Raw genomic sequence first — 23,685 nt, 5'->3', positions numbered from 1 at the left:
GGGTGGGGAGGGGTGAAGCGGAGGGGACAGTCTCTACTTGGGAGGAACCCTTGAAAAGGGACCAAGCACTGTCCCAGGGTAGGAACAAGAAAACAGGCCTGTCCTCAGCTCCCTGAGACCCTAGAGCCCTGGGCAAGACTCTGGGGGGTGGCTTGAGGGCTACTTTCATGGGCAGAGTTAGCAGGTAATGCCTCTCCTTTGCCGCCACCTCAAACCCTGGCATCTTCCCCTCGGCCCAGCCCAAGCTGCCCATTTCTAATCTTGCTTGAACTTACTGAGCAGAGTGGACCCACCCCTTCAGGGCTTCTCTCCTGGCACTTCTTTGCAGCTGAGGACTCCCTACTCCTGGGGAGGGAGTGGACAGGGGGGTCCGTGGGAGAGAGCACGGGTATTGGAGTCAGTCGCCTGGTAGGCTGGGTGTATCTCGGGGAAATTCCCTAACCCTTCTGAACCCCATGATTGCTGGGCTGGAAAATTCAGATGGTTAACATTGACTTACAGGGCCGTTGGGAGGGTTCCCCAGAATAACAGAGAGACACCAGTGTGTTGACTCGTACCATGGAACAGAGGCTCGGGCCCAGGGACCCAGGCTGACCTTGGCTTAGGTGGTCTGCTGCTGGCCTAGCGGGCTGCAGTGTGGGCCCAGGGACAGCTGCCTCCTGGCTCTGCCTGGGTGGGTCTGAAGGGCGGCTTCTCCTCCCAGATCCAAGGGACAGTGCCAGCTCTTGCTATGGGGTGAACAGTGTTCCTGAAAGTTCTACCTCTGGGTCTCTGAAACCATGCCGATGCGTGGACACCCCCAAATCCAGTTAAACCTGAACCTCTGGGGTGGCGTTCAGGCCTGGCCATTGTTAAGGTCTCCCAGCCGATAGGAATGTGCAGCCAGGGCCGAGAAGCTCTGCCCAACTCCCATTTTCCATGTTGCCGCTGCTTCTCTCTGTTTTGTCCCTGCAGGCTGCTGATCACGTTAGAAATCTGATTAAGGCGCTCGAGACAAGAGAACCCCAAAACCCAAGCCTCCATCTTAAAAAAATTCTTGTGGTTGGCAGACTGGTAAGAAGACTCTCTCCTGGTTTCTGAACCCCTACTCCTCACTGTGTTCCTTGCATGTGGGGGCAGCTATGGTCCCTCTGGGTGCTCCCTGTGTGCCCTGCCTCTCCTCTCTCAGGCTCAGACTTGGCCTCCCAGGCTGGGGGCCCACACCCCATGGCCCTACCCGCCCCCAGCCAGTACCTGTATCACATGGGCCCCATCTCCTCGGCCCAGGCGCCCCTCAGAGATGCTGAGGAGGTCAGGGGGAGGTCTGGCAGGGCTTTTTGAGTGGGAAGCGCCATTTTGGCAATTGTACAGTGGATTCATGCCTCGCTCTGACCTTGGGGTCCTGGGTGCCCCACTCCCATATTCTTTCTGTGGAAGTGACCTGGGAAGGCTGGCCTGCCTGGGAGGCCTCCCTGACATCAGGCAAGGGGCAAATAGCCCAGGCCGCCAAACAGCCTGACTCTGGCAGACCCTTCAGCCCCACAGCAAGATTTACTAGAAGGACTTGTCATAAGACTATGGACAACTCTTGGGCTTCAGAGACTAGAACTGTGGGTCGAATGCCAGTGGGAGACCCGCGTCTGTGTCTGATTCTCTCTGCCTCATTCTCCACACGTGACAGGGAACGTGGCTGCTCACAGCCTTTAGGGCCACTTCCCATGTACAGGACACAAAGAGCTCTCTCGCCCAGCTTCTATTTCTGATAAACCTCATGGGGACCCATGGGACCAATTACTGTGGCCAGATAGGGGATGGGTCCCTGGGGCTGGAGGCACGTTCCGCAGATGTGGTCAGTGGGAGGTTCTTCAGGAGCTGAACAGCTACGCAGACCCAGCTGCCTGGACTCAGGGTGCCTCTAAGGCTCTCCTGAGCGCCCCACACTGGGCCTGTCAAAGTGTCCCCCAATTCTGCCATGGCCATGTTCAGACAGGCTGGCCTGACTGGTCTCCCCGTCCCTGTGTTCTGTCCTTGCAGTGCGGGAGGCACCAAGTGATTGTACAGATGGTGTGTAACTTCATCAAGCGTACCTTCATGGCCATACCCTCCTGCGTCCATGTGGCCATAGAGCTGGGCTACCTCTTCATCCTGCAGGACCAAGTGAAAGAGGCATCTATGTGGTACTCAGAGGCCATGAAACTGGACGAGAACAGCATAGCTGCCTTGACAGGTCTTTGCAGGCGGGACAGATTGGCGGGGAGGAGGGTAGGAGTTGGGAGCCAAGCAGGGTGGCCTTCCTGGGGCCAAAAGAGAGTTGTGGGGAAGCATTGTCCCCAGAGGGTGTGTGAGTTTGGGGGGTGCATTGTATGACAGGGTGCCTTTCCATGAATCTACAGGCATAGATGTAAGAGCCACAGGAACTCTCGAAAGTGTGTTCAGAGCCACTCTGACCTATACCAGACCTCCAACGCCCACACCCTGACCCCTGGGCAGCCCGGCCCTTCTGCTCTGTCAGCCTGGCCTCTTCTCAGCCCCACGAGGCCAGTGTTGGAAGCATCCTCCCAGCACACGCCGCCCCAAAATGTCTAGTCACATCTGTAGACGCTCCCTCTGCCTTTGAGTAGAAAAGCCATCACAATGAGTAGTTCTGAGAGTTTTACTTCCTTGTCTGTCCAGACATTTGCCCCCTTTATGAAAATGTCATATGAATTTTCCAGAGCATGATTTTCATTTTACATACTCTTTTTTAAAAGCCCTCCAAAGGTCCATGGTCTCTTGTGAAGTCAAACCAGCAGTGTTGAGTTTGGGTTGAGAAAGCCGTACCATCTGGTGGTGAAGGCAGGCCCTCTTCTTGTCCCGACTCTGAGGAGCTGTGTCATTTGGGGCGCGTCACCTCTCTGTATACTCTGGGCTCCTCACCTGTGCCACGCAATTGTCAGGGTGCTCGGTTTTCACTTCCCATTCCACATGTCAGGTGGACTCCTCAGTCCATGCCTCCTCCTCGTTCCTAGATCCCATGAAGATAACAGGAGGCATTTTGAAAAGATAAATGCAGCCCTAGAAATAAGGGAAGGCGTTGTCAGTGGACCAGAAACATTGAGAACTTCCCATTTCTAGAAGATAGAAAGCAGATGGCATCAAATGCATAGAGACTCCAGGCAAGTCTGGACACCCATGAGCCAGCACAGGCGGAGGTGGCTCAGCTGGAGACTGAGTAGACCAGCTCTCCCCAGAGAGCTCCAGGAAAACAAATATTGAAAACCCAAGCTCAGGGTCAGCAGAGGCAGGGAGAAAAATATGCCATGGGGCAGCCAGTGAGATTGCAGGAGGATTATTGATGACCAGAGATGGAATCCAAGGGGCTCTTGGAAGCAGCAGAGCCCCCGGTGACTTTCCACTACTACAGGGACACGAAGGACGAAAAGACTTGACTGCTTGGCACATGCCAGCAAAATCCCCTGAAACATTCCTCCACCAGGCTGAGTCCTTCCCCATTTCCTCATTCAAGGGAGAGCCCTAGCCGGTCAGCCAGAAGGGAAGTCCACGGGACAGTCCCATGCAGTCTGGCCCAGGGCAAGCCCACTCATGTGCATCCTGGAATCACCATCTTATCTGGCCTGTCTGAGAAAATCAGTAACTTTAAAAATTTGGCAAATCTGCCCAGTGGCTAGTACTCATTAGTCTAGTCCTTTGGTAAATCTTCCAGCAGTTTGAACGGGGTGGGGGGCTGAGCGGAACAGGCAAAGCCACTGCCCTCACAGGGCAACGTTATGAAGGCTGAATCCGGAAAAGACTTCCCCCCACAAAACACCTCCAGGGCTGGCTGGCTGCACAGGCTCTCATGTCAACAAGTAAAGAGCATGCTACTGTGCAAAAAGAAACAGAGAACAATAAAGAGTTGCTGAGAATTTAAAAAGTGATTGCAAAGCAAAACATTCCACTGGTGAACCAAATAGTGGGATGGATATTGAAAACCAAGACAGTCATTAGGAACAGAGTCAAGAATAAATCCACCAAGCTGGCCAAGACACATCTGTCAAAGAAGAAGAGTAGAAACAGAAGGGATTGGTCCTCCCAAATTCAAAACATTATCACAAAACAACAGTAGTTAAGTCAACTGGAGGCAGACACTGGAATAAACAAATAGATAACAACAGGAGACAGAAACAGGTCTTACGATAGAGATGGCATTTCAAACCAGTAGAGTTTCAAGAACTCACGGTTGGACGCGGGCTATCCATTAAGAAAAAACTGAAGGCAACTGTCCATCTCACGCCATACTAAAAAATAAATTCCAAATGTGGTAGGTATTTAAGCATAAAAATTAAATTAGACTTAGATTCCCTGGGGGATTCTAAGCATAACCACAAACTCAGAAGCTGTAAAAGAAAATATTGTACCTATTTGCCTATGCAAAAAAATTTAAAAATAGGTGGCAAAAGACACGGTAAAATAGTTAAAAGGTAAATGACAAATTAATAGAAAATGATTGCTACAAAGAGTTTATAATATATGAAGAGAAATAAAATCACCCCAAAAGAAAAACAGGCAAAAGGGGTGAGCAGAAGTCACTGTAGAAAAGGCTATTAAGTAAATGAAAAGATTGTTCATTCTTCCTAATAATAAAAAAAAAAAAAAGGTGGATTCAAACAAGTTAGAATCCACTTTTTTAGACTGGCAAAGAGCAAAGCATGTCTGTGAGGTTGTAAGGAAAGGCTACTTTCAATTTCTTGGCAGTGACATTAATTCAGATATCTCTGCAGGACAGGCTAGCCTTATCTATCAGTAGTTTAGAAATGCATGCTCTTTAACCCATCCACTCCACTTCAGGAATTGGAACACACAAAAATTGTTCACCATGGCATTGCAGTACTTAATCATTGAACACAAGCTAAATGTGAGACCAGGTATCCTTCAGCAGGGCTGTAGTTACGTGAATGGTTCCACCCGCGTTGTGGAATAGTGTGTCTTCATTAAAGAGAATGGGGTAGATTTATATGAGCTGATGGGGAAATACATAAGTACATTAATAAGCCAATTTTTTGCTGGTGGTTACTTCTGGAGAGAGACATGGTGAGAGCCAGAACAGGAGCTAGGGATCTTCTTCTACATCGTCTTGGCATTTGAATTCTTTCCCATGAGCGTGTATCGCTCTTTTTATGAGGATGTTGGAAAGGGCCCCCTGCCCTGAGACCCTTCCTTCCGCTGTCTCCCCAGCTCCTTGGCCGGTGGGACCACTGGCAGAGATGTGGGGCTGGCTGCTCACCGTTTTCTGTTGCACTCCCAGGGGTCATCTGGTGCCAGATCTTAGAGGGCCGCCTGGAGAAGGCTGCGCACCAGCTGGAATTCCTGAAGGAGCTGCAGCAGTCCCTGGGGAAGTCTGAGGTCAGCGCTCCCTGCGGGTATGGGTTGCCCCAGGAGCGTGTCCCCTGCCCTCCTCCCAGTCCCAGTCTCCGGTAGAGAGCAGCCAAGGTGGCCTGGACCTCTACTTCGCCCTTGGCAACCCATCTGCCTGCTGGCATTGGTCCCAAGACCTGGGCCTGCCCCGACAGGTGCTGGTTTTCCTGCAAGCCCTCCTGGCCTCCAAGAAGCACAAGGCGGAGCCGGAGGTCACCGCGCTCCTGCGGGAGGCGGCGGAACTGCACTTCTCCAGCATGCAGGGCCTCCCGCTGGGCTTCGAGTACTTGGAAAAGCTGGACCCCCTCTTCCTGGTCTGCATTGCCAGGGAGTACCTGCTCTTCTGCTCCAAGCAGGTCAGAGGAAGGCGTATCTTCATGGTGGGGGCGGGGGGGCGCAGGGGTGGTGGTAGAGTGCAGGTTGGGGTTGGGACAGAGGCAGGGAGCTCCCGTGGCCAGTCACCAAGCTACTCCAAGCCCCGGGCAGTTGGGGAGCCCAGTGCTTTTCAAACTGCACGTGCAGCACGCACGTCACCCGGGAGTTGTCCCAGGGCAGGTATTGACTTGGTAGAAGGCCTGCATCTCAACCAACCTCCCCCCTGTCCCCTGCCCTGTAACACCAGTGCCACTGGTCCAAGGACCTCCGTTGGAGGAGCAGGTTCGCGCCCGGTGCCCTAGCCTTCATCCTGGAGAAGAACTGGGCTCCCTTTTTCCAGAAGTCTTCTAAGAAGCGTGCTAGTCTGTACTTGTTGGTCCTGCTTTCCCAGCCAGTCGAGATTCCTTGTGGGCAAGGATCCTATCTGACACGCCTCATACAGCCTCATGCCTTGTAATGAGTCATGCCGCAAATGTTCACTGAGTGCACAGCCATGTGCCAGACCCCGTGCTGGGTACTGGGACACGGCATGGGCAAAACAAAGCCCCCGCTCTCTGGAGCGCACTAGCTTAGTACGGAGTGGACAGCAAATATGTGTGGAGTCAAGTCCCCTCACTGGGAGAGTTTTTTCTGAGAGCTCCAGGAGTCTCTCTTAGAAGGGGGCACACCTCACAGCCACACCCCCATGTCTCGCAGCCCCGGTCGCCCGGCCAGATCGTGTCTCCGCTTCTTAAACAAGTCGCTGCAATCTTGAACCCTGTCGTGAAAGCAGCACCAGCTCTGATTGACCCCCTGTATGTGATGGCTCAGGTCAAGTACCTCTCAGGTAAGCCCGTGGGTCCTGGTGACCAGGTGGGGACTTGGGTCCTCCCACTTTACACACACACACACACACACACACTCTCTCTCTCTCTCTCTCTCTCTCTCTCTCTCTCTCACACACACACTCACACATGCTCACCAGGCCTGCCCATTTCTCCCAGCCTCCAGTCCTCCAGAAACCTTCCTGGCCTCCCTCACCAGCAGGGGTCTCTCCCAGCCAGGCCTTTTGCTGATTGCTAGGCCTGTGCCAGGTGACAGTCACTGAACTTTTCTCAGAGACGAGGGTACCGTAGTAGTCCCAACGCCAGAAATTCCCTCACGAGGTTCGCATTCCAGCAAAGATATAACCGCTAAGCACATTGTGTTATGTGTTAGGAGAAAACGGAAGCCGGGCAGGGGGTGACAGGGTTGCAGTGTTTAACGGGTGGCCAGGACGGCCTCATGGGGAGGGGGGACCCTGTGCCATTAGCCTTTCAGAGCCTCAGGGTGGCCAGAGTGGCTTTCCTCCCAGCGCAAGGCCCAGATCCTAGAGAGAGAGGGGAAGAGCGAGAGAGCCCTTGTGGGTGCTTGTCTCCTCTCTCTGCGGCCTTTCACCCATCTGCCAGAAAGCCGAGCCGATCGCTCCTGTCCTGGGGGCTCCCAAAGGACCTGGACTGTCGTGGCGTGCCTGTCCTCTGGCGCTGCACCGTGTGGCCTGCACTCTGCTGAGGGCTTCCCTGTCTTTATCCTCCGTCCTCCCAGTGTCTGTCTGGGTACCGGGTTCACCCATAGCTTCAAGGTCTCCTGGGTACGAGGCGAGAGCAGAGTACTCCCTCAGGGGCACAGGCAGCTGCCAGCAGGTGTAGGGCCAGAGCAAGGTCTCCCGCTGCTTGTGTTACCATAGTGACATCTTCACATTTCTGCAGCACACAGGGAAGGAGCAGGGAGTGTGGGACCCAGGAGCAGGTGCTCCCCTCCCACCAGGTTATGTGGTGAAGGGTCCTGGCTACTGAGGAAGGAGGGCTCTCCTCCCGGCTCCTTGCACCCCACCTCTCGATGCCGCTGCCACAGCCAAGGGCCAGCCTGGCTGCAGGGAGGCCCCTCAGCCCCACAGTGCCAGGGCATTCAGAGCTCAGCCTCGGGAGCTGGAGGGCCCTGGATTTAAATGCTGGCTTTGTCCCTGCCGAGCTCCGTGACATATCACTGGAGTCCCAGTCTCACATCTGAAAAACAAGGATAATAGCCCTGACTGGTGTGGCTCAGTTGGCTGGGCATCATCCCACAAAACAAAAAGTTACCAGTTTGATTCCCAGTCAGGGCACATGTTTGGGCTTTAAGTTCAGTCCCCAGTTGGGGTGTGTATGAGAGGCAACCAATTGATGTTCCTCTTGCACATCAATGTTTCTCTCCCTTTCTCTCTCCCTCCCTTCCCTTATCTCTAAAAATAAATAAAAAACATCTTTTAAAAAATAAAAAAAAGGATAATACCAACATTGCAGGGCTGGGCAAACATTAAACCAGCCTTTCTAAAGTGCTCTGCCTGTTGGGCATTGAGCAGGTGCTTCCTAAGTTGTGGCAAGTAGAGTTGCCATTATTATTAAGTTTTGTTCTGCTTTTAGGTGTGGGAATCAAGTCTTAAGTGACCTGCCCTGGCTGGTGTGGCTCAATGGGCTGAGCGAACTGGAAGGTCGCTGGTTCGATTCCCGGTCAGGGCACATGCCTGGGTTGCAGGTCAGGTCCCCAGTTAGGGGCGTGCGAAAGGCAACCGATCAATGTATCTCTTACACATTGATGTTTCTCTCCTTCTCTTTCTCCTTCCTTTTCCCTCCCTCTAATATAAATAAATAAAACCTTTAAAAAAAAAACAAACTTAACTGTCCCCGGAGCTTCCAGCTAGAGCAGCAAAGTGACGCGGCTATCTTCCTGAGGGTTATAGAGAGGAAGGAGATGTCACACTGAGGTCTGAGTTTCCTGGCTTTGCCACAGTCAAAGTAAAAACTGTGCAGTTCTCGTTTTAGGAGGAACCCTCTGAACGAAGCAGAAACAGAACTGGGTGACATGCCCACCTTGGGGGCTTCTGGGTAACGGGGCGTGTAAGATTCATCCTGCCTTTACCCGTGGGGTCCCTGGAGCCCCCAGGGCTCCCCGGATCCAGAGGCCTGCGTGTCGTTTCTAGGAGAGCTGGAGAACGCCCAGAGCACGCTGCAGCGCTGCCTGGAGCTGGACCCCACCTCTGCGGACGCCCACCTCCTCATGGCCCAGGTCTACCTGGCCCAGGGCAACTTCGCCATGTGCTCCCATTGCCTGGAGCTGGGCGTCAGCCACAACTTCCAGGTGCGGGTCTGTGCCCTGTCACCCGCTCAGCATCCCCAAGCCCAGCTGTTGTCCCCCTCACCTTGGGAGGGAAGCCCTGGGAGCCCCCAGCATCCCTCAGACCCTTCTGCTGACCCAGAGGCGGGCACAGGCGCAGTGGGCTCCTGTGGCTCTGTCCACTCTGGGCGCAGTGAGCAGCAGCAGCAGTGCCTGGAGCCCCACCCTCTGCTGTGCTTGTGTAGGTCCGAGACCACCCCCTCTACCACTTCATCAAGGCCAGGGCCCTCAACAAGTCTGGGGACTATCCAGAAGCCATAAAGACACTGAAAATGATCGTAAAATTACCAACTCTGAAGATGGAGGAAGACAAGAAGTTCCGCGGGCCCTGCGTGCAGCCCAGCGAGCGGGTGTCCATCTTACTGGAACTGGCAGATGCCCTCCGGATGAATGGGGAGCTGGTAAGAAAGGCCACACTCTTTCCCCTTGGGACTGGGGCACGTCCTGGAGGTCCAGGGTAGGCCGGCACACCAGGCCTTCTGATGCTGGCTAATATTTACACAGGCTACTCCAAGCCTTTATTCATTTCAGAGCATATCTCTCTCCGGCCTAAAAGGTCTCAATGGCTCCCAGTGCCCTCAAGATAAAGTCCAAACCTGACTGGGACCCGCCTGACCTGTCCCCTGCCTATGTCACTGCTCCTGTTGGGAACTCAGGGAGGCGGAGCATACGGGCCCCGAGCCCGTCAGGTCTGCTACCGTGGTTGTGCGGATCGGACGACGCTCACCTTCCAGTGGATGCCAGTCACAGCATAGTCGTTACAAACTGCGTCCCCTTGGAGTTTTGCAGTGCACAGCCTGTGTGAGGCAGCCCTGGGGCCTTCGGGAGGGCTGGCAGGCACGAGGCGGGGGGCGGGGGAGCTGGGCTCAGCGGGCTCCCTTGGTCTCACCGGCTTCACCCACTCGCGTGCTCACCAAGAAGGGGGTTGTCCCCAGAGCTCCAGGACTGTCTCCTTGAGCCACCAGTGCCGGGACACCCTACCTCCTCCCGTGGTGACCCTGGCAGAGCCAAGGAATCGGCCCATGAGGACTTTTCTCCTTAAAGTCAAAATTTGCCTTCTGGGCAAAGATGGGAATGTGGAAGACTGTTTATGGTACTTCCCTCCCTTAAGGCTGCCAAAAGAAACAAAAGAATTAAAAGTAGAGAAGGAATCTCCATCTGCAGCAAAATTAGGGAACAGCGGTCTTGAAGAATAGCTGACAGTCAGTCATTTGTTCAGCTGTCGGCGGGGGACCTGCTCTATGCCAGGCACTGTGATGGGGCTGGGGATAAAGAACAGGCCACAAAGCCCCTGTCCTTTTAGAAGTTACCAAGGTGACAGAGAGAAAGCAGGGTGCCGTGGTGGAGGTCCTGAAGTTCCAGCATTTGCTTGAAACTTTCTGAACCGGGGCCCTGGCTCAGTGGATTGAGTGCTGGCCTGCAAACTGAAAGGTCACTGGTTTGATTCCTAGTCAGGGCACATGCCTGAGTTGTCGGCCAGGTCCCCAGTTGGGGGAGTACAAGAGGCATCTGATTGATGTATCTTGTACATTGATGTTTTCTCTCCCTCTCTTTCTCCCTCCTTCTTCTCTCTCTAAAAATAAATAAATAAAATATTTAAAAAGAAATTCTCTGAACTGGGGATGTGGTCAAGCCACAGGAAAAGCTGGGACATTCCTGGAGGAACCCTGCACTTCCATAGAAGGGCAGGGCTGCTGAACGAGGACTCCCTTCTGAAATGCCCATCGTTTTCTCTGGCCCAGAATTCCTCATCGGGGACGTGGGTCAGAGGAAATGAAGGTGGGAAATAACCTGGTATCCGTTTCCCAGCTTGCTCAGCCAAGATTACCGATCTGTGAGCTGTGGCCTTCACTCTGAGCCAGCGGGTTCCATCCTGGCCCTAGCTTCTCACAAAGGCTGTCTCCAAAGGGAGAAAGCTAAGGAGGAGGTGCCCCCAGGGGAGCGGAGCCAGGGTACTCTCCCTCCCCAGCCCAGTTCGTGAGAAAAGGGCAAGGTAGATGGAGCTGTTCCCGTTAATGATCAGAAGGGGTCCAGCGCGGAACTATAGGTCATTAAAAGACGCAAGTAAGAAATGAAGAAATGAAAGAAGGAAGGAATGAGAGATAAAATAAATAAAAGACAAGGTTATACTTTAGGAGAAAGTACTGTAAAAAATTAGAAGAAATGTTTTTTTCAAAAAACTTTTCTGCACTCCATGAAAAGAAAAAGAACATGGAGTCTTGTAAAAAGAGCTCAGAGCAGTACACAAGAGATCAAGAAAGGGGTCCTCGTAAAGCAGGGAAGATGAAAAGTCAGCTGGCAGAGTTAGTGAAAGTAACCACGAAAAACAATGGAACCGTTATAAAGGTATAATTTCATGAGAAAGAGTAGAACGTAGGCTAGCCCTTGCTGAAGCTCTCTGACTGGAGGAAAGGGTTGAAAAAACCAGGAAAATGATTGACGTGATTTGAGAGGGTGATGGATAAAGCAAGACAGACAATAGGTCTCCAACAAAGGCGTAATCCATGTCCCCGCGGCAGAGCGCGCCAACACACCACGGAAAGCGTCAAAGATGTAGCAGAATGGTTCCTTTAGGGAAGACATGATCACAGCTCAGAGAGGCCCTCTGCATTGGAGGAATAGCAGTAAAATATTAAGACCAGGAAGTGTCCTAGTGATAATATCCTAATGGGGTTATGGAAATCAAGAATGAACAATGTAGATGAAGGTTCCTGTACGTATCTAGGTAGAGACAAAAAGTCAAGTTGACCTCAAACTTTTACTCAACCAAACTAAATTCAGGAAGACAATAGAACAATATTTATAAAGTGTAGAGGGGAGAAGGAGGCCCCCCAAAATGTCTTTCATGTATGAAAACAATAAAGGACACTCTAAAAATGGAATAACTCAAGAATTACGTTGTTAGTTAAACTTATTTGAAAAATCTACTTGTAGATATACAGGCAACCAGCACATGAAATAAAGTGAAATTTTTATGAGTGGGAAAAAACTGAGGCAAAAAGAGGACAGACTTAAGTCTTTTAAACATAGAACAAATCTAAATAAATCTAAATATAATTACATTAAAAGAGCTGTAGTAATTTTGACTCGAAGCCAGGAAAATTGCTGAGTTCTTAAAATAAAAGCCATTGAAGTCAAAATAACAATAATATCCTATGAAACGATCCAGGGAGAGAGATGGAAAGGGAAGGTGGCGAGGGTACTATATATAGGCTCGTTTTCCATCTCTGTAGAGAAGAGTATAAAATAATAGTCCACACAAAATATTTTTTGATAGAAGATTATTAGTAGAATGAAAAAGATTTTTTTCCACCACATTAATCAACATTAGGAAGACAAGCAAGCAAGGCCACACGCCAAAGGCAGAGATGAAGCAAACCTCAAGTAGCATATTAAAAAAATAAAATAAAATAAATTCACAAAAAGCCCAAGAACACATATCTGTGATGATAAAATTATAAATGAAATAAATGTACCTGTTAATGAAAAAGATCGTCACCCTGGTTTAAACCATGAAACCCTTACTGCCTATACTCCAAAAACCAAAGCCGCAGAATCAAAGTTAAACATTGGTACAAACATACCAGGCAAACAGAAAGCAGCAGTTGCGGAAGAAATGCTGGGAAGGCCGAATGCAAGGCAAAAAGCCCCAAAATGGCCAACAAGAGTATCTGTGTTAAAATAATCAAGGGTACAAATGTAATAAATGATTTAAGAGACCTCTATGTGCCCATAACATGAAAATATCAGTGATTGGAAAGCAGGGAAGTTCAAGGAGATGCAGCCACAGGTCTCCTGTGGGAAGACTTTGCGGTGGTAAAAAAAAAACAAAAACAGGCAGGTTCGTACACTGGGGGTTTCTGTACCGCCAGGGTAGCTAGGCACCTTCCGCCTGCCAAAACAGTGGTCCTGGACACGAAAGTGATATCTTTTCTTTCTGCCACAGAAGTCTCTCCACAGGGAGATGCCGGTCATCCTATGCTTGTCTTCCATGTAGCAGGACTGCTCCCGGGCCGGGCTGGGAAGGGTGATTGCTTTAAGTTGCCTAGTAAAAGCTTTTAATGTTGTCAGGCCATCTGTGTGGGTGGCAGCAAACGGAGGGTCTGTTGGCTCCCCATGTCTTAGCACGAGGCCACCAAGGTCATGCAAGATGCCATCAACGAGTTCAGCGGCACACCGGAGGAGATCCGCATCACCATTGCCAACGTGGACTTGGCCTTGAGCAAGGGCAACGTGGACATGGCGCTGAGCATGCTGAGGAACATCACACCCAAGCAGCCCTGCTACATGGAAGCCAAGGAGAAGATGGCCAGCATCTACCTGCAGACGCGCAAAGACATCGGCCTCTACATTGGATGCTACCGGTGAGCTGAAGGCCGTGCACGAGAGGGGCCTCCGGTGGCATCTGATGACAGCATGAAATTTACCGTGGGCTAGAATTCGAGCGTGGTAGGTCAGCCAGGCTGGCTGCTGCTGAGTGCTGAGGACACGGACCCGAATCGGCCCTGAGCCTTGCTTGCTCCCCTTCGTATGGGTCACATGCTGGAGGGGGGGCACCTTGGGAATGCACTTCTGCCCTGGCCCATGGCTCTGCCCATCCTTGAGGAAATGTCTAGTGACTTGGATGTGACTAAATGTGAGGTGAAGGAAGATGGAGAGCAGATTTGAAGCCACAAGGTGCTGTCTCTACGATTTGGCATTGGGACCTGGAGGATACCTTCCCAGTTCCTTTCCTCGGACAAAACTCCATCTGGGCAATTCAGGGGGGAAAGGAGCGCTGCCGGGAGAGGGGGTGGGGGTGGAGGAGGGAAGACTATTCCAACAGCAGTGGGAAACCAGTAACAGTGAGTGCCACAGTTGATGGGAGTTCTAGAAAGAGCAGTGCAGCTGCTCTGTGGACAGGGGGCTGGGGGGCTGGGTGGAGGTCAGGAGAATGGGTGGGGGCTCTGGCCACGGTCCCGGTGACAGGTGAGGAGAGCCTGAACTAAGGTAGCTCCACAATGCCTCGGGCACATTGGGCTTTCAATGAGTATTGGATGGATGAATGAATGAATGAGTGATTGAATGAATGAATGTCAACCAGAATTAGCGGGAAGAAGAGGAGGAGATGGATTTGGGAATATGAAGGAAGGACACCTCTGAGAAAAGCTTTGGTTACCTTTGCAGGGAGCTCTGTGAACACCTGCCTGGCCCCCAAACCAGCCTGCTACTGGGTGATGCTTTCATGAACATTCAGGAGGTGAGCAAGGGCCTCCTGACCTTGTCAGTGTCCCCCCAATCTCACTCCTCCAATGGGAGAGAAGAGAGTGACCCCTGGCACTTTCCCCATCAGCCCGAGAAGGCCCTGGAGGTCTATGACGAGGCCTATAGGAAGAACCCACATGACGCCTCCCTGATCAGCAGAATTGGGCAAGCTTATGTGAAGACTCACCAGTACACCAAGGTCAGGCTGGGCGGGGCACGAAGAAGTGGGGAGGACAGCCCAGCAGGGATGGTGGAGGAGGGAGCCTGGCTGGGGGAGGTCTGGATGGGAGGGGAGGGGCTGAGTTCACACCCCAGCTCTCTGCGGAATGGAATGCCAAGGGGAGAACTTGGCAGCTCTCCGCCACTCCCCGCACCTGCTCAGGTAGAAGGTCAAGCCCCACCAGCCACCAGCCGGGAGGGCCTTTTCATCTTAGATTTCCGTGTCCTGGGGAGACCCACAGGTGTGGTATTTGCTGAGGGGAACACAGTGTGAGGTGCTCACGTGTAGAGCCAGACCCGATGCCAATATTTCCTGTTTGCACTAAGGCCATTAATTATTATGAGGCTGCCCAGAAGATTAGCGGGCAGGACTCTCTGTGCTGCGATCTGGCTGAGCTGCTCCTGAAGTTAAAGAAGTTCAACAAAGCAGAAAAAGTCTTGAAGCAGGCACTGGAACACGACTTAGGTGAGGCAGCGTCCTAGCTCGCTCCGCTCCGCTAGCTTTCAGAGCAGGCATGTTGCCCCCACCCACTCTCTCTGCTCATGCAGAACGATGAAGGGAATGGGCACTCGCTGAGGTCCTGAACCCAGCACCCTCCCCGCGCCCGCCCCCCTCCCCGGCTTCCCAGGGGGCAGAGAACACTAATTTGCATTTCCATTTGGCAGTAGCAGACATCCCATCCATGCTGAACAACGTCAAGTGCTTGCTTTTGCTGGCAAAAGTTTACAAGAGCCATAAAAAGGAAGATGTGCTGGAAACCTTGAAGAAGGTAATAGACAAGTAGACACAAGCTCTTTATCTGCCATTGGCTGACGGGAGCTGAAGAAGGAAGGAGAGGACTGAGGGTCTGGAAGGCTCCGGGCTTGGTCCTCAAAAGAGGACTCCGCTGCACCTCTGAGTCCCACTTTCCATTTACTCCTCTACCCTTGCCCATTAATTGATGGTGCACCAAGGTGCTCGAAGCCTGGCTGGGCTGGGCTGGAGAAGGCAGGGAGCAAGATCATGCCTTTGTCCTCAAGGACGGGGTTACGTGCTAGGTTTTTTGCTTTCTTTCTTTTTATTTTTTAAAGGTTTTATTTATTTTTAGAGAGGAGAAGGGAGGGGGAAAGAGACGGAGAGAACATCAATGTGTGGTTGCCTCTCAAGCGCCCCCTGCTGGGAACCTGGCCCACAACCCAGGCATGTGTCTGACTGGGAATCAACGCGGAGACCCTTTGGGTCACAAGCCAGTGCTCAGTCCACTGAACCACACCAGCCAGGGCGCTTTCTCATTTAATTTTCACCGTAGCCTTTTGAGAACAGTGCTGCAACATTGCTATTTAACAGATAAGGCTCAAAGAGATTAAGAAGTGTGCCCAAAGTCACACTGCGCGTAAGCGGTGGACCCCTGCTCTTTCCCCACTGGGCTGCCCCTGATGGGACAGCTCCTGGCCACCCCTGCCTTGCCTTCCTCACTCTTTCTACCCAAGGCTGTGGCCGGTAACTGGTTCCTGGGGCGCACCCTGTGGTCGTAGAGGGAGAGCCCCACATCAGACTGCTGACTTATTCCCTTGTTCCCCACGGGGTTCCCGTTCTGCCATTTGGCCCCTGGGGAACCCAGTGCTGATTTGTGCCCTCCTCCTCCCCAAACTGAACCCTGACATCATCACTTCCTCTTGCCTGATGTTCTCTGGTTGCTCACTTGGTCATTGTGTGTCGGGGACATTTGTGGGGGCTGCCTCAAATTCCCAGCAGGGCAATTTTCAGAACAAACGCTCCCATCAAAACACAGCCTGCGTTGAATACCTACTGTGTGCTTGTTCTAGTCCGTAGGACAACACAGTAAGTGCCAGGGTGTGATGGACACAGGTAAACAAGTCGAATACAATAGCGTTTTGTTTGGCGCGCCGTTGCTCTGCTCTGCCCCAGAGGCAGTGCCAGCTCGCCTCCTGAGCACTCAGCCAGTGGCCTTGCATGTCCAGAGTGACCCAGATTTACTCAAGGGCACTTGCGATGCCCTTTCTAACACTGCAGGCTCTGAAATGAGAGCTGGGTACATTCTGTGAGTTGGCCTGAGGTCCGGCACATGAGGCCCCAGGTTTCTGACCCCGAGTTTACTGGTCCTCCAAGGCCCTGGACCTCCAGGCTCGGATACTGAAGCGTGTTCCACTGGAGCAGCCAGAGATGATCCCCTCACAGAAGCAGCTGGCAGCTTCCATCTGCGTCCAGTTCGGGGAGCACTACCTGGCAGAGAAGGAGTATGCCAAGGCAGCGCGGTCCTACAGGGATGCCCTGTCCTACGCGCCCACTGACAATAAGGTGCAGTTCTCAAAGCCAGATCCTGCTCTTTGTCCTAGGGCACGAGGCCCTGCCAAGCTCCCCGACCAGGGCAGAAGGGGCATGGGACCCCGGGGGTGGGGCGCCTGCTCTAGCGGACCCCAGAGCCTGCCCCACCGCAGCCTTTAGAGCAACACTGGGAAGCCGCCTTCTGACAGCCATTTGTGGAGGGTAGAGTGGGGAAGATGTTGCCCAAGTCGTGTTAGTCTGGCATCCTTGGGTCCCCCTTGAACGTGGGGAGACAACAAGAGTGGTGGCCAGGGACTCCTTGGGCAGGAAGCCCAGGCTAAGCTTCCAAAGAGATGTAGAGTCATGGGAGAGGTCTGGCTCCAGGTAGGGAATGGTGGCTGGAGTTCACACTAGGAGGATAAGTGAAAGGCTTAGTGACAGATGCATTCATTCATCGACGTGTGCTCATTTAACAGATTTCTAATCGTGCCAGGCACTTCACTAGGCCCTGGAGACACAGTGGGGCGAGACATGGGCCCTGTGCATGGTCCTCAGGCAAAGGCCTATAGACAGGTACGCGTGCAGCTCAATACCATGAAGTCTGTGCCCGTATGTGGGTCAGGACACGATGGGAACTCAGAAGAAAGGTACCTGTCCCAGAGTCTGGGGCAGAGAGGTCTTTCCAGAGGAGGTGAGGTCAGAGTCAAAGCTGAAGGACGAGTACCAGTTACCCAGCCTCCCACTTTGCTAGGGTTGTTAGTGAAACACATGTTATGGCTGGTGTATTGGACAGGAGAAGAGCAGGGCCAATTATCCTGGGGAATTTGAGACCTCTTTTGTAGGCACAGCTGGTAGAACTGGGGTATAAGAGGACAAGGCATCAGTCTCCGAGGTTGCCTTTCATGCTCCTGGGTTAGTTTATTAAATCCGGTCATGTTCCAGGTGGTGCTGGAGCTGGCGCGGCTCTCTCTGCTCCAGGGGCACCTGGACCTGTGCGAGCAGCACTGTGCCGTCCTCCTAGAGACCGAGAAGAACCATGAGACGGCCTCTGCGGTAAGAGGCCCCCTGCGCCTCTGCTCCACCCTCCCCAGGCTCCTGGTGTCCACCTGCAGGCTGCTTTCTAGCCCCCATAACCTCGGACGCCCCAGCCCTGTCTAGGGGAGGAGACTTCCCTGGACCTGCTGTCCTTCAGACTGGAGGGGAGGGCTGGCAGCAGGGGGCAGCATCTACCTCCTGGGACAATCTAGGGGCGTGTGGTTGATTCACTGGAGGGGAAACCACTCCCACAGTCGGTGAAGGCGAGGGTGGGACAGGATCCAGGGGTTTGGGGAAGTATGTGGGAAAAGCCCCCACCCCAGCAGAAGAGGGGTCCCCCATTCTACCTCCACGTGTCTGGGGCTGGCAGTTCTCAGACGTGGGTGAAGGGGCTGGCTTTGCTAGCTGTCACAATGTCCCCCCTACCCTCACCTCTCCCCCCCCCCGCCCCCCAGTGTCCAGCCCTGGCCTTGCCTTCCCACTTCCAGCCTCATCCCAGGCCTCCACCCACTTCCGCCAGGCAGTCCCACCTTCTGGGCTTCTTCTGTGGCAGCGTCTCCCAGCGCCCAGGGAGGCTACCTCCAAAGTCCTCTTTCACCTTCTCTCCTTTTCTCCTCCCATCAATCTCCCCGCTGCCACCACCCCACGCCCATGCAAGCTGCTGTCAGTTCTGGAGCGCTGTGTGTTTTCTGATAGATGATGGCTGACCTGATGTTTAGAAAACAGAAATACGAAGCTGCCATCAATCTCTACCACCAAGTCCTGGAGGAAGCGCCAGGTAGCTGCCTGCATGGAGCCTGCTGCCCATGACCCTGTCCATGTCAGTTCCCACCAAGCAAGGGCTGCTCTCCCCAGAAGGGTGGGCCCTCTCCCCTCCTTCCTGACCTGGCAGAGGAAGCCCCTTCCTCTCTGATTGTTCCCAGAGAGGCAGGAAACTGATAAAGCCCCGATGGAACGTGCTGGTCCTTCCCGAGTCCAAGGGGCCAGTTCCTGGTCTCGGGCAGGGCAGGGCAGTGTTTGGCACTGGACCCAGGACAGCCTGTCTGTCCCCAAATCACGGACACTGGGGATCGACAGAAGTCCTATTCAGAGGTCACCGCCACCTGGAAGTGGCTAGAAATTCTCGCCTGGTATACGTCTCCATTGCTTCTCACTACAGCATAACCCCCACTGCTACCCCCATCCTTCTTGCTGGGGAAGGTGCCAGACACAGCCGGCCCACAGCAGTCCGCCCAGAGACCCAGCAGGTCACAGCTGTTAGAAGTTCGGGTCCTAGAGCCAGAATGTCTAGGTCTGAATCCTGGTCTTCCACTTATCATCTGTGTAAACTTTGGCCGATTTCTTAACTTCTTTGTGTCTCATTTCCTCATCTGTAAAATGGGAACAATAGGAGTAACTACTTCATTGTGTAGTTAATATACAGGTAAATCATAACACCAGGTCCCATATAACTGGTAGCTATGATTATCACCACTTTTAAGTATCATTGTTATTATTCTCTCAGTGCTGGAGACCAGTGGGAACACCGAAGCTGCTGGAGTGTCCCTCCCCACCCCAGGTGGGCACTCCTGGTCCTCCTTGCTTCTCCTAGCCTGGAGATCTCTGCTCTTATTTTATTATTTATTATTTTTTATTAATTTTTAGAGATAGGGGAAAGAGGGGAGAAAGGAAGAGAAACATCAATGTGTGGTTGCGTCTCATGCGCCCCCAACTGGGGACCTGGCCCGCAACCCAGGCATGTGCCCTGACTGGGAATCAAACCGGTGACCCTTTGGTTTGCAGGTGGGCACTCTATCCACTGAGTCACCCCAGCCAGGGTTACTCTCTTATTTTAGACAATTTTACTGTGCTGAACAAACTAATTGATCTGCTACGAAGAAGCGGCAAACTGGAAGATGCCCCTGCCTTCTTTGAATTAGCCAAAAATGTGTCTAGCCGAGTGCTTTTGGAGCCAGGGTTCAACTACTGCACAGGCATCTACCACTGGTGAGTGGGGCTGGACGGCGGGGTGGGGGTGGGGGTGATAACGGGTGCGGGGCGTGTCAACACTTAGGGTCAGGAGGCTTTGCTCAGTGCTGCAGAAGCCGAAATTTAGCTTCCAGACCAGGGAGCGGGGAGAGCAGCGATCCAGCCCCTGCTCTGTGCAGCCCCATAGGGTGGCCCCTGGGTGCACTTCCCGGGCCTCAATCTCCCCATCTGATTTTTGGCGTTTCTCCCCTCCACTCCAGGCACATAGGGCAGCCCAATGAAGCCCTAAAGTTCCTAAACAAAGCTCGCAAGGACAGCACTTGGGGCCAGAGCGCCACCTACTACATGGTGCAAATCTGTCTGAATCCAGACAACGAGATAGTGGGAGGAGAGGCTTTCGACAACGTTGCGGCTGAGAGCAAGTAAGGGCCTGGCTGGCCCCCTCCCCGCCCCACCCCCGCCCTGAGCAGGGGCGGGACCCCGGCAAAGGCGGGGAGAGCCACCAGCCTCCGGGTCCAGGCCAGGTAAGGGCAGGCCAGGGGCCTCGGGCTCACCCGACGACTGCAGCTCTCCCGACAGGAAAGAGTCTGAGCAGCAGGGCGTGCGTACCGCCGAGAAGCTGCTGCGTGAGTTCTGTCCGCACACCGCCTGGGGCCAGGTCCAGCTGCGGCTGCTTCAGGGCCTCTGCCTGCTGGCCACTAGGGAGAAGGCGAACGTGGAGACCGCGCTGGGCACCTTCATCGAGATGGCGCAGGCGGAGGTGCGCCGGCTGGCGGGGCGGGGCGCGGAGGGCCGGCAGGTGGGGCGGGGAGAGGTTAAGGATCCCAGCGCAGACTCCAGCTTCCCACCCCGCGCGCAGAAGGACAGTGTCCCCGCGCTGCTGGCCATGGCACAGGCCTACGTGCTGCTGAAGCAGGTCCCCAAGGCGCGCACGCAGTTGAAGCGTCTGGCCAAGGCTCCGTGGGCGCTGGCCGAAGCCGAAGACCTGGAGAAGAGCTGGCTCCTGCTGGCTGACATCTACTGCCAGGGCGGCAAGTTCGACCTCGCCTCTGAGCTGCTGCGGCGCTGCGTGCAATACAACAAGGCGAGGGGCCTGCTGCTGTCGGGGCGGTGGGGTGGAGGGCGCCGGGCCCAGGCACGCTCATGGGGCAAAGCTGATGCCGGGTAGGAGCGGGATGAGAAGAGGCGGAACAAGAGCAAGATGGCAGCAGGGAGCGCAGCATAGGCAAGGCAAGAAGAGGCAGACAAGGTCGGGCAGCCAGCTAGATCAGTGGAATCAGGAGAGAGCTGGGAAGGGTTCGTGGCTGGAGGGGCTTGCAGGGGTCCGTTGGGCCAGGACGGGCTGCGAGGCGGGGGTGGGGGTGGGGGGCTGCGCTCTGGGGCCGGATGTGGCTTCTCCACAGAAGCTCTGACCGGCTTTTTCCGCAGTCCTGCTGTAAGGCCTACGAGTACATGGGCTTCATCATGGAGAAGGAGCAGGCTTACAAGGACGCAGCCTCAAACTACGAGCTGGCTTGGAAATACAGTCATTATGCCAACCCTGCCATTGGTAAGGCAGGCCGTCCAGGTACGGGTGGGTGTGGGAGGGAGTTGGCCGCAGGACCATCACCCTGGCCCCCGACCTCAAAGCCTATATCCTGGCCTGGCGGCCTGCCGGAACCAGAGGGCATCTCAGGTCAGGCCCTGGTAGTGCCACCCACCTGGTCTGTATTCTCCCTGCCCCTGGACAGGCTTCAGACTAGCTTTCAACTACTTGAAGGACAAGAGGTTCCTGGAGGCCATCGACGTCTGCCACAGTGTAAGCCACAGGGCATGGCAGGGAGGGCTTGGTGCAGTGGCCTGGTGTAGTGTCAGGGAGCCCTGCTGGATATTTTCACACCCTTTCTCTCTTTGTCCAAGGTCCTCAGGGAGCACCCCAACTACCCCAAAATAAGAGGAGAAATTTTGGAAAAGGCCCAAGGGTCTCTGAGGCCCTAGTTGCGGTCAGTGGCAGCCATCAACCTACGGAACTTTCATGGACCGGGGGTGGGATGGGGGTCAGTGGAGATTTTCAGAAAATGACATGTTCCTCCCTGTTTCTGTATTGTGTGATCTGTTTGAACCATGCCTCCTCTGGTCTAAGAGGCATCCCAAAGCTTTATGTCTTTAAGGCCCAAGAAACAGCTTTCCTCTGCGGACCAGGGACATCCGTCAGTTTAGCTTCTGCTAAGCTCACTAGGTACCTTCCTCTGGGCCCCACTTCTATCCCAGGCCTTGTGAGGGGGCAGAGGAGAACAAAGAGGTGGTTAAAAAAAAACACCCTACAGCTATTTCAATATTGTTATGTGAGCGCTGTAAATGCCTCTCCTCCACCGCCTGGTCCCCTGGATCCTGGAGCTAAAGAAACAATGCTCTTCCCTGCCCTGGTGCTCGCCTCGTCCTCCCTGGCAGTGAGACCGGAGCGGAGGACCGGCTGCACGAGGGCCTCAGCGGTGCTGAGCAGAGAGGCCGTCCTCCTGCGGGCTGCAAGGGTCGTTGGCCCACTCCGGCCCAAGCCTTCCGCCTCGTCCTCCCCACGCCCGCAGCCGGCTTCTGCTGGTCCTCGCCGGTGTGAGGGGAACCTGATGACCTTGCCTAGTACAGGGAAACGCGTCCCCAGAAAAAGTGGTTCCCACTCCAGCTTTTGGAAAAGACACTGACCACCTAATTGATCCTCCAGAAACCCTTCAACAGCCAAGGGGCCAACAGCCGTGGTCCCTATTTAGATGAATATTGTTCGCTGTCACTGGCAAGAGATTGGTAATAGAGGTCTCCTTTGCTGTGCTCCCAATGCCTCTCTTCCTGTTTTTCAGGATGGCAATAATGGGCCAGTCTGAGCTTGAGGGGAAGGAACTCTGAACTGGGAGTCAGGAGGTCTAGGATCTCCCTGCATGACCTTTCAAGGACCCTTCCTTCCCCTCTCTCGGTCTCAGTGTCCCCATGAGTGGCAGGAAATTAGACTAGATCTGTGTGTTCCCAATCCTGGTACAAATCACTGCCAATGATATTTACCAGGCATTTTAAAATTTAATCACTATGTGTTTAAACATGTTTATATAATAGAGAAAAACAGCACACAAACTCAGGAATACATGGGCATTCTTACATAGCATGGTTCTAACTTCCTGTATTTATGTGTTTATTTTTTTTTTTAAAGACTTTATTTACTTTTTTAGGGAGAGGGGAAGGGAGGGAAAAGGAGAGGGAGAAACATAAATGTGTGAGAGAAACATGACTGCCTTTTGTACGCCTCCATCTGGGGACCTGGCCTGCAACCCAGGCACGTACCCTGATTGTGAATTGAACTGGTGACCTTACGCTTTCCAGGCTGGCGCTCAATCCACTGAGACACACCAGCCAGGGCAACGTGGTTCTAACTTTTAAGCGTGTTGATATAATGTGGATGTGGCAAGGTTATGAAGAGAAGTTGTTCGGTGACTGAGGTTTGGGAACAGTGGATAGGGTAAGGATCTCTTTTAGATCAGCCCAAGTTGTCCTTGATGGCTGAGCCTTGCTTTTATGACCTACTGTGGTCACATGCGTGGCCTCTCAGTATGAGGCAATGATCTGGAATGCTTTCCCCAGGTTACTACCATCCTTCTCATGGGAAAACAGTCCACTTTATTAGGATGTGCTTTACAACCCAGTTTCTTGGGGCGGGTTATGTCAGAGACGGGCCTGTCTGTATGGGGAATGATGCTGTAAAGGATTGTGCATTAATCACATTTTTATTGCCGTAAAACCTAAGCTGTCTTCTTTTCTAAAACAAAAACAAACAAGAAGTGTCCCCATGGCTCTCAGTGAGGAGCAGGCCCGGTCTAGCCATGGGCTGTGGCCACAGGGTAGGAGCCTGCGGGGGCTGCCAGCAGGGGTATTGGAGCACTGCAGGCGTCCGCCCAGGCCCCGGGCTGTTCAGTCAGAGCCTCGCAGCCTTTGGAGAGATCCCACTTTGGGATCCTGTATGCTGGGGCATCGAAAGGATTGCCAGGGACCAGTGACAGGGGAGGCAGGACAAC

The 23,685-nt window shown here is 53.5% G+C and overlaps 1 protein-coding gene across 2 annotated transcripts in view; it reads left to right on the top strand.

The window, feature by feature from the left end:
• The window catches only part of TTC21A (tetratricopeptide repeat domain 21A), a 31,986-nt gene extending 10,358 nt beyond the window's left edge, over positions 1-21,628 (top strand). For both annotated transcript variants that reach the window (XM_054595838.1, XM_054595837.1), the window contains 22 exons: positions 955-1,053; positions 2,014-2,206; positions 5,264-5,361; positions 5,529-5,729; positions 6,445-6,574; positions 8,726-8,883; positions 9,105-9,320; positions 13,045-13,283; positions 14,086-14,158; positions 14,252-14,362; positions 14,710-14,848; positions 15,049-15,152; positions 16,493-16,681; positions 17,591-17,701; positions 18,380-18,461; positions 19,519-19,669; positions 19,912-20,073; positions 20,219-20,411; positions 20,511-20,735; positions 21,080-21,200; positions 21,382-21,449; positions 21,551-21,628. In XM_054595838.1, the coding sequence (XP_054451813.1) occupies positions 955-1,053; positions 2,014-2,206; positions 5,264-5,361; positions 5,529-5,729; positions 6,445-6,574; positions 8,726-8,883; positions 9,105-9,320; positions 13,045-13,283; positions 14,086-14,158; positions 14,252-14,362; positions 14,710-14,848; positions 15,049-15,152; positions 16,493-16,681; positions 17,591-17,701; positions 18,380-18,461; positions 19,519-19,669; positions 19,912-20,073; positions 20,219-20,411; positions 20,511-20,735; positions 21,080-21,200; positions 21,382-21,449; positions 21,551-21,628 (3,141 nt within the window). The remainder of the gene's footprint in view (positions 1-954; positions 1,054-2,013; positions 2,207-5,263; positions 5,362-5,528; positions 5,730-6,444; positions 6,575-8,725; positions 8,884-9,104; positions 9,321-13,044; positions 13,284-14,085; positions 14,159-14,251; positions 14,363-14,709; positions 14,849-15,048; positions 15,153-16,492; positions 16,682-17,590; positions 17,702-18,379; positions 18,462-19,518; positions 19,670-19,911; positions 20,074-20,218; positions 20,412-20,510; positions 20,736-21,079; positions 21,201-21,381; positions 21,450-21,550) is intronic.
• The last annotated feature ends 2,057 nt before the right edge of the window (positions 21,629-23,685 follow it).

Source organism: Pteronotus mesoamericanus, unplaced genomic scaffold (assembly GCF_021234165.1).
Source record: "Pteronotus mesoamericanus isolate MK-2021 breed Mesoamerican mustached bat unplaced genomic scaffold, CSHL_Meso_final scaffold_54, whole genome shotgun sequence".
Lineage (NCBI taxonomy): Eukaryota > Metazoa > Chordata > Mammalia > Chiroptera > Mormoopidae > Pteronotus > Pteronotus mesoamericanus.
This window is presented reverse-complemented; position numbering and strand designations above follow the sequence as displayed.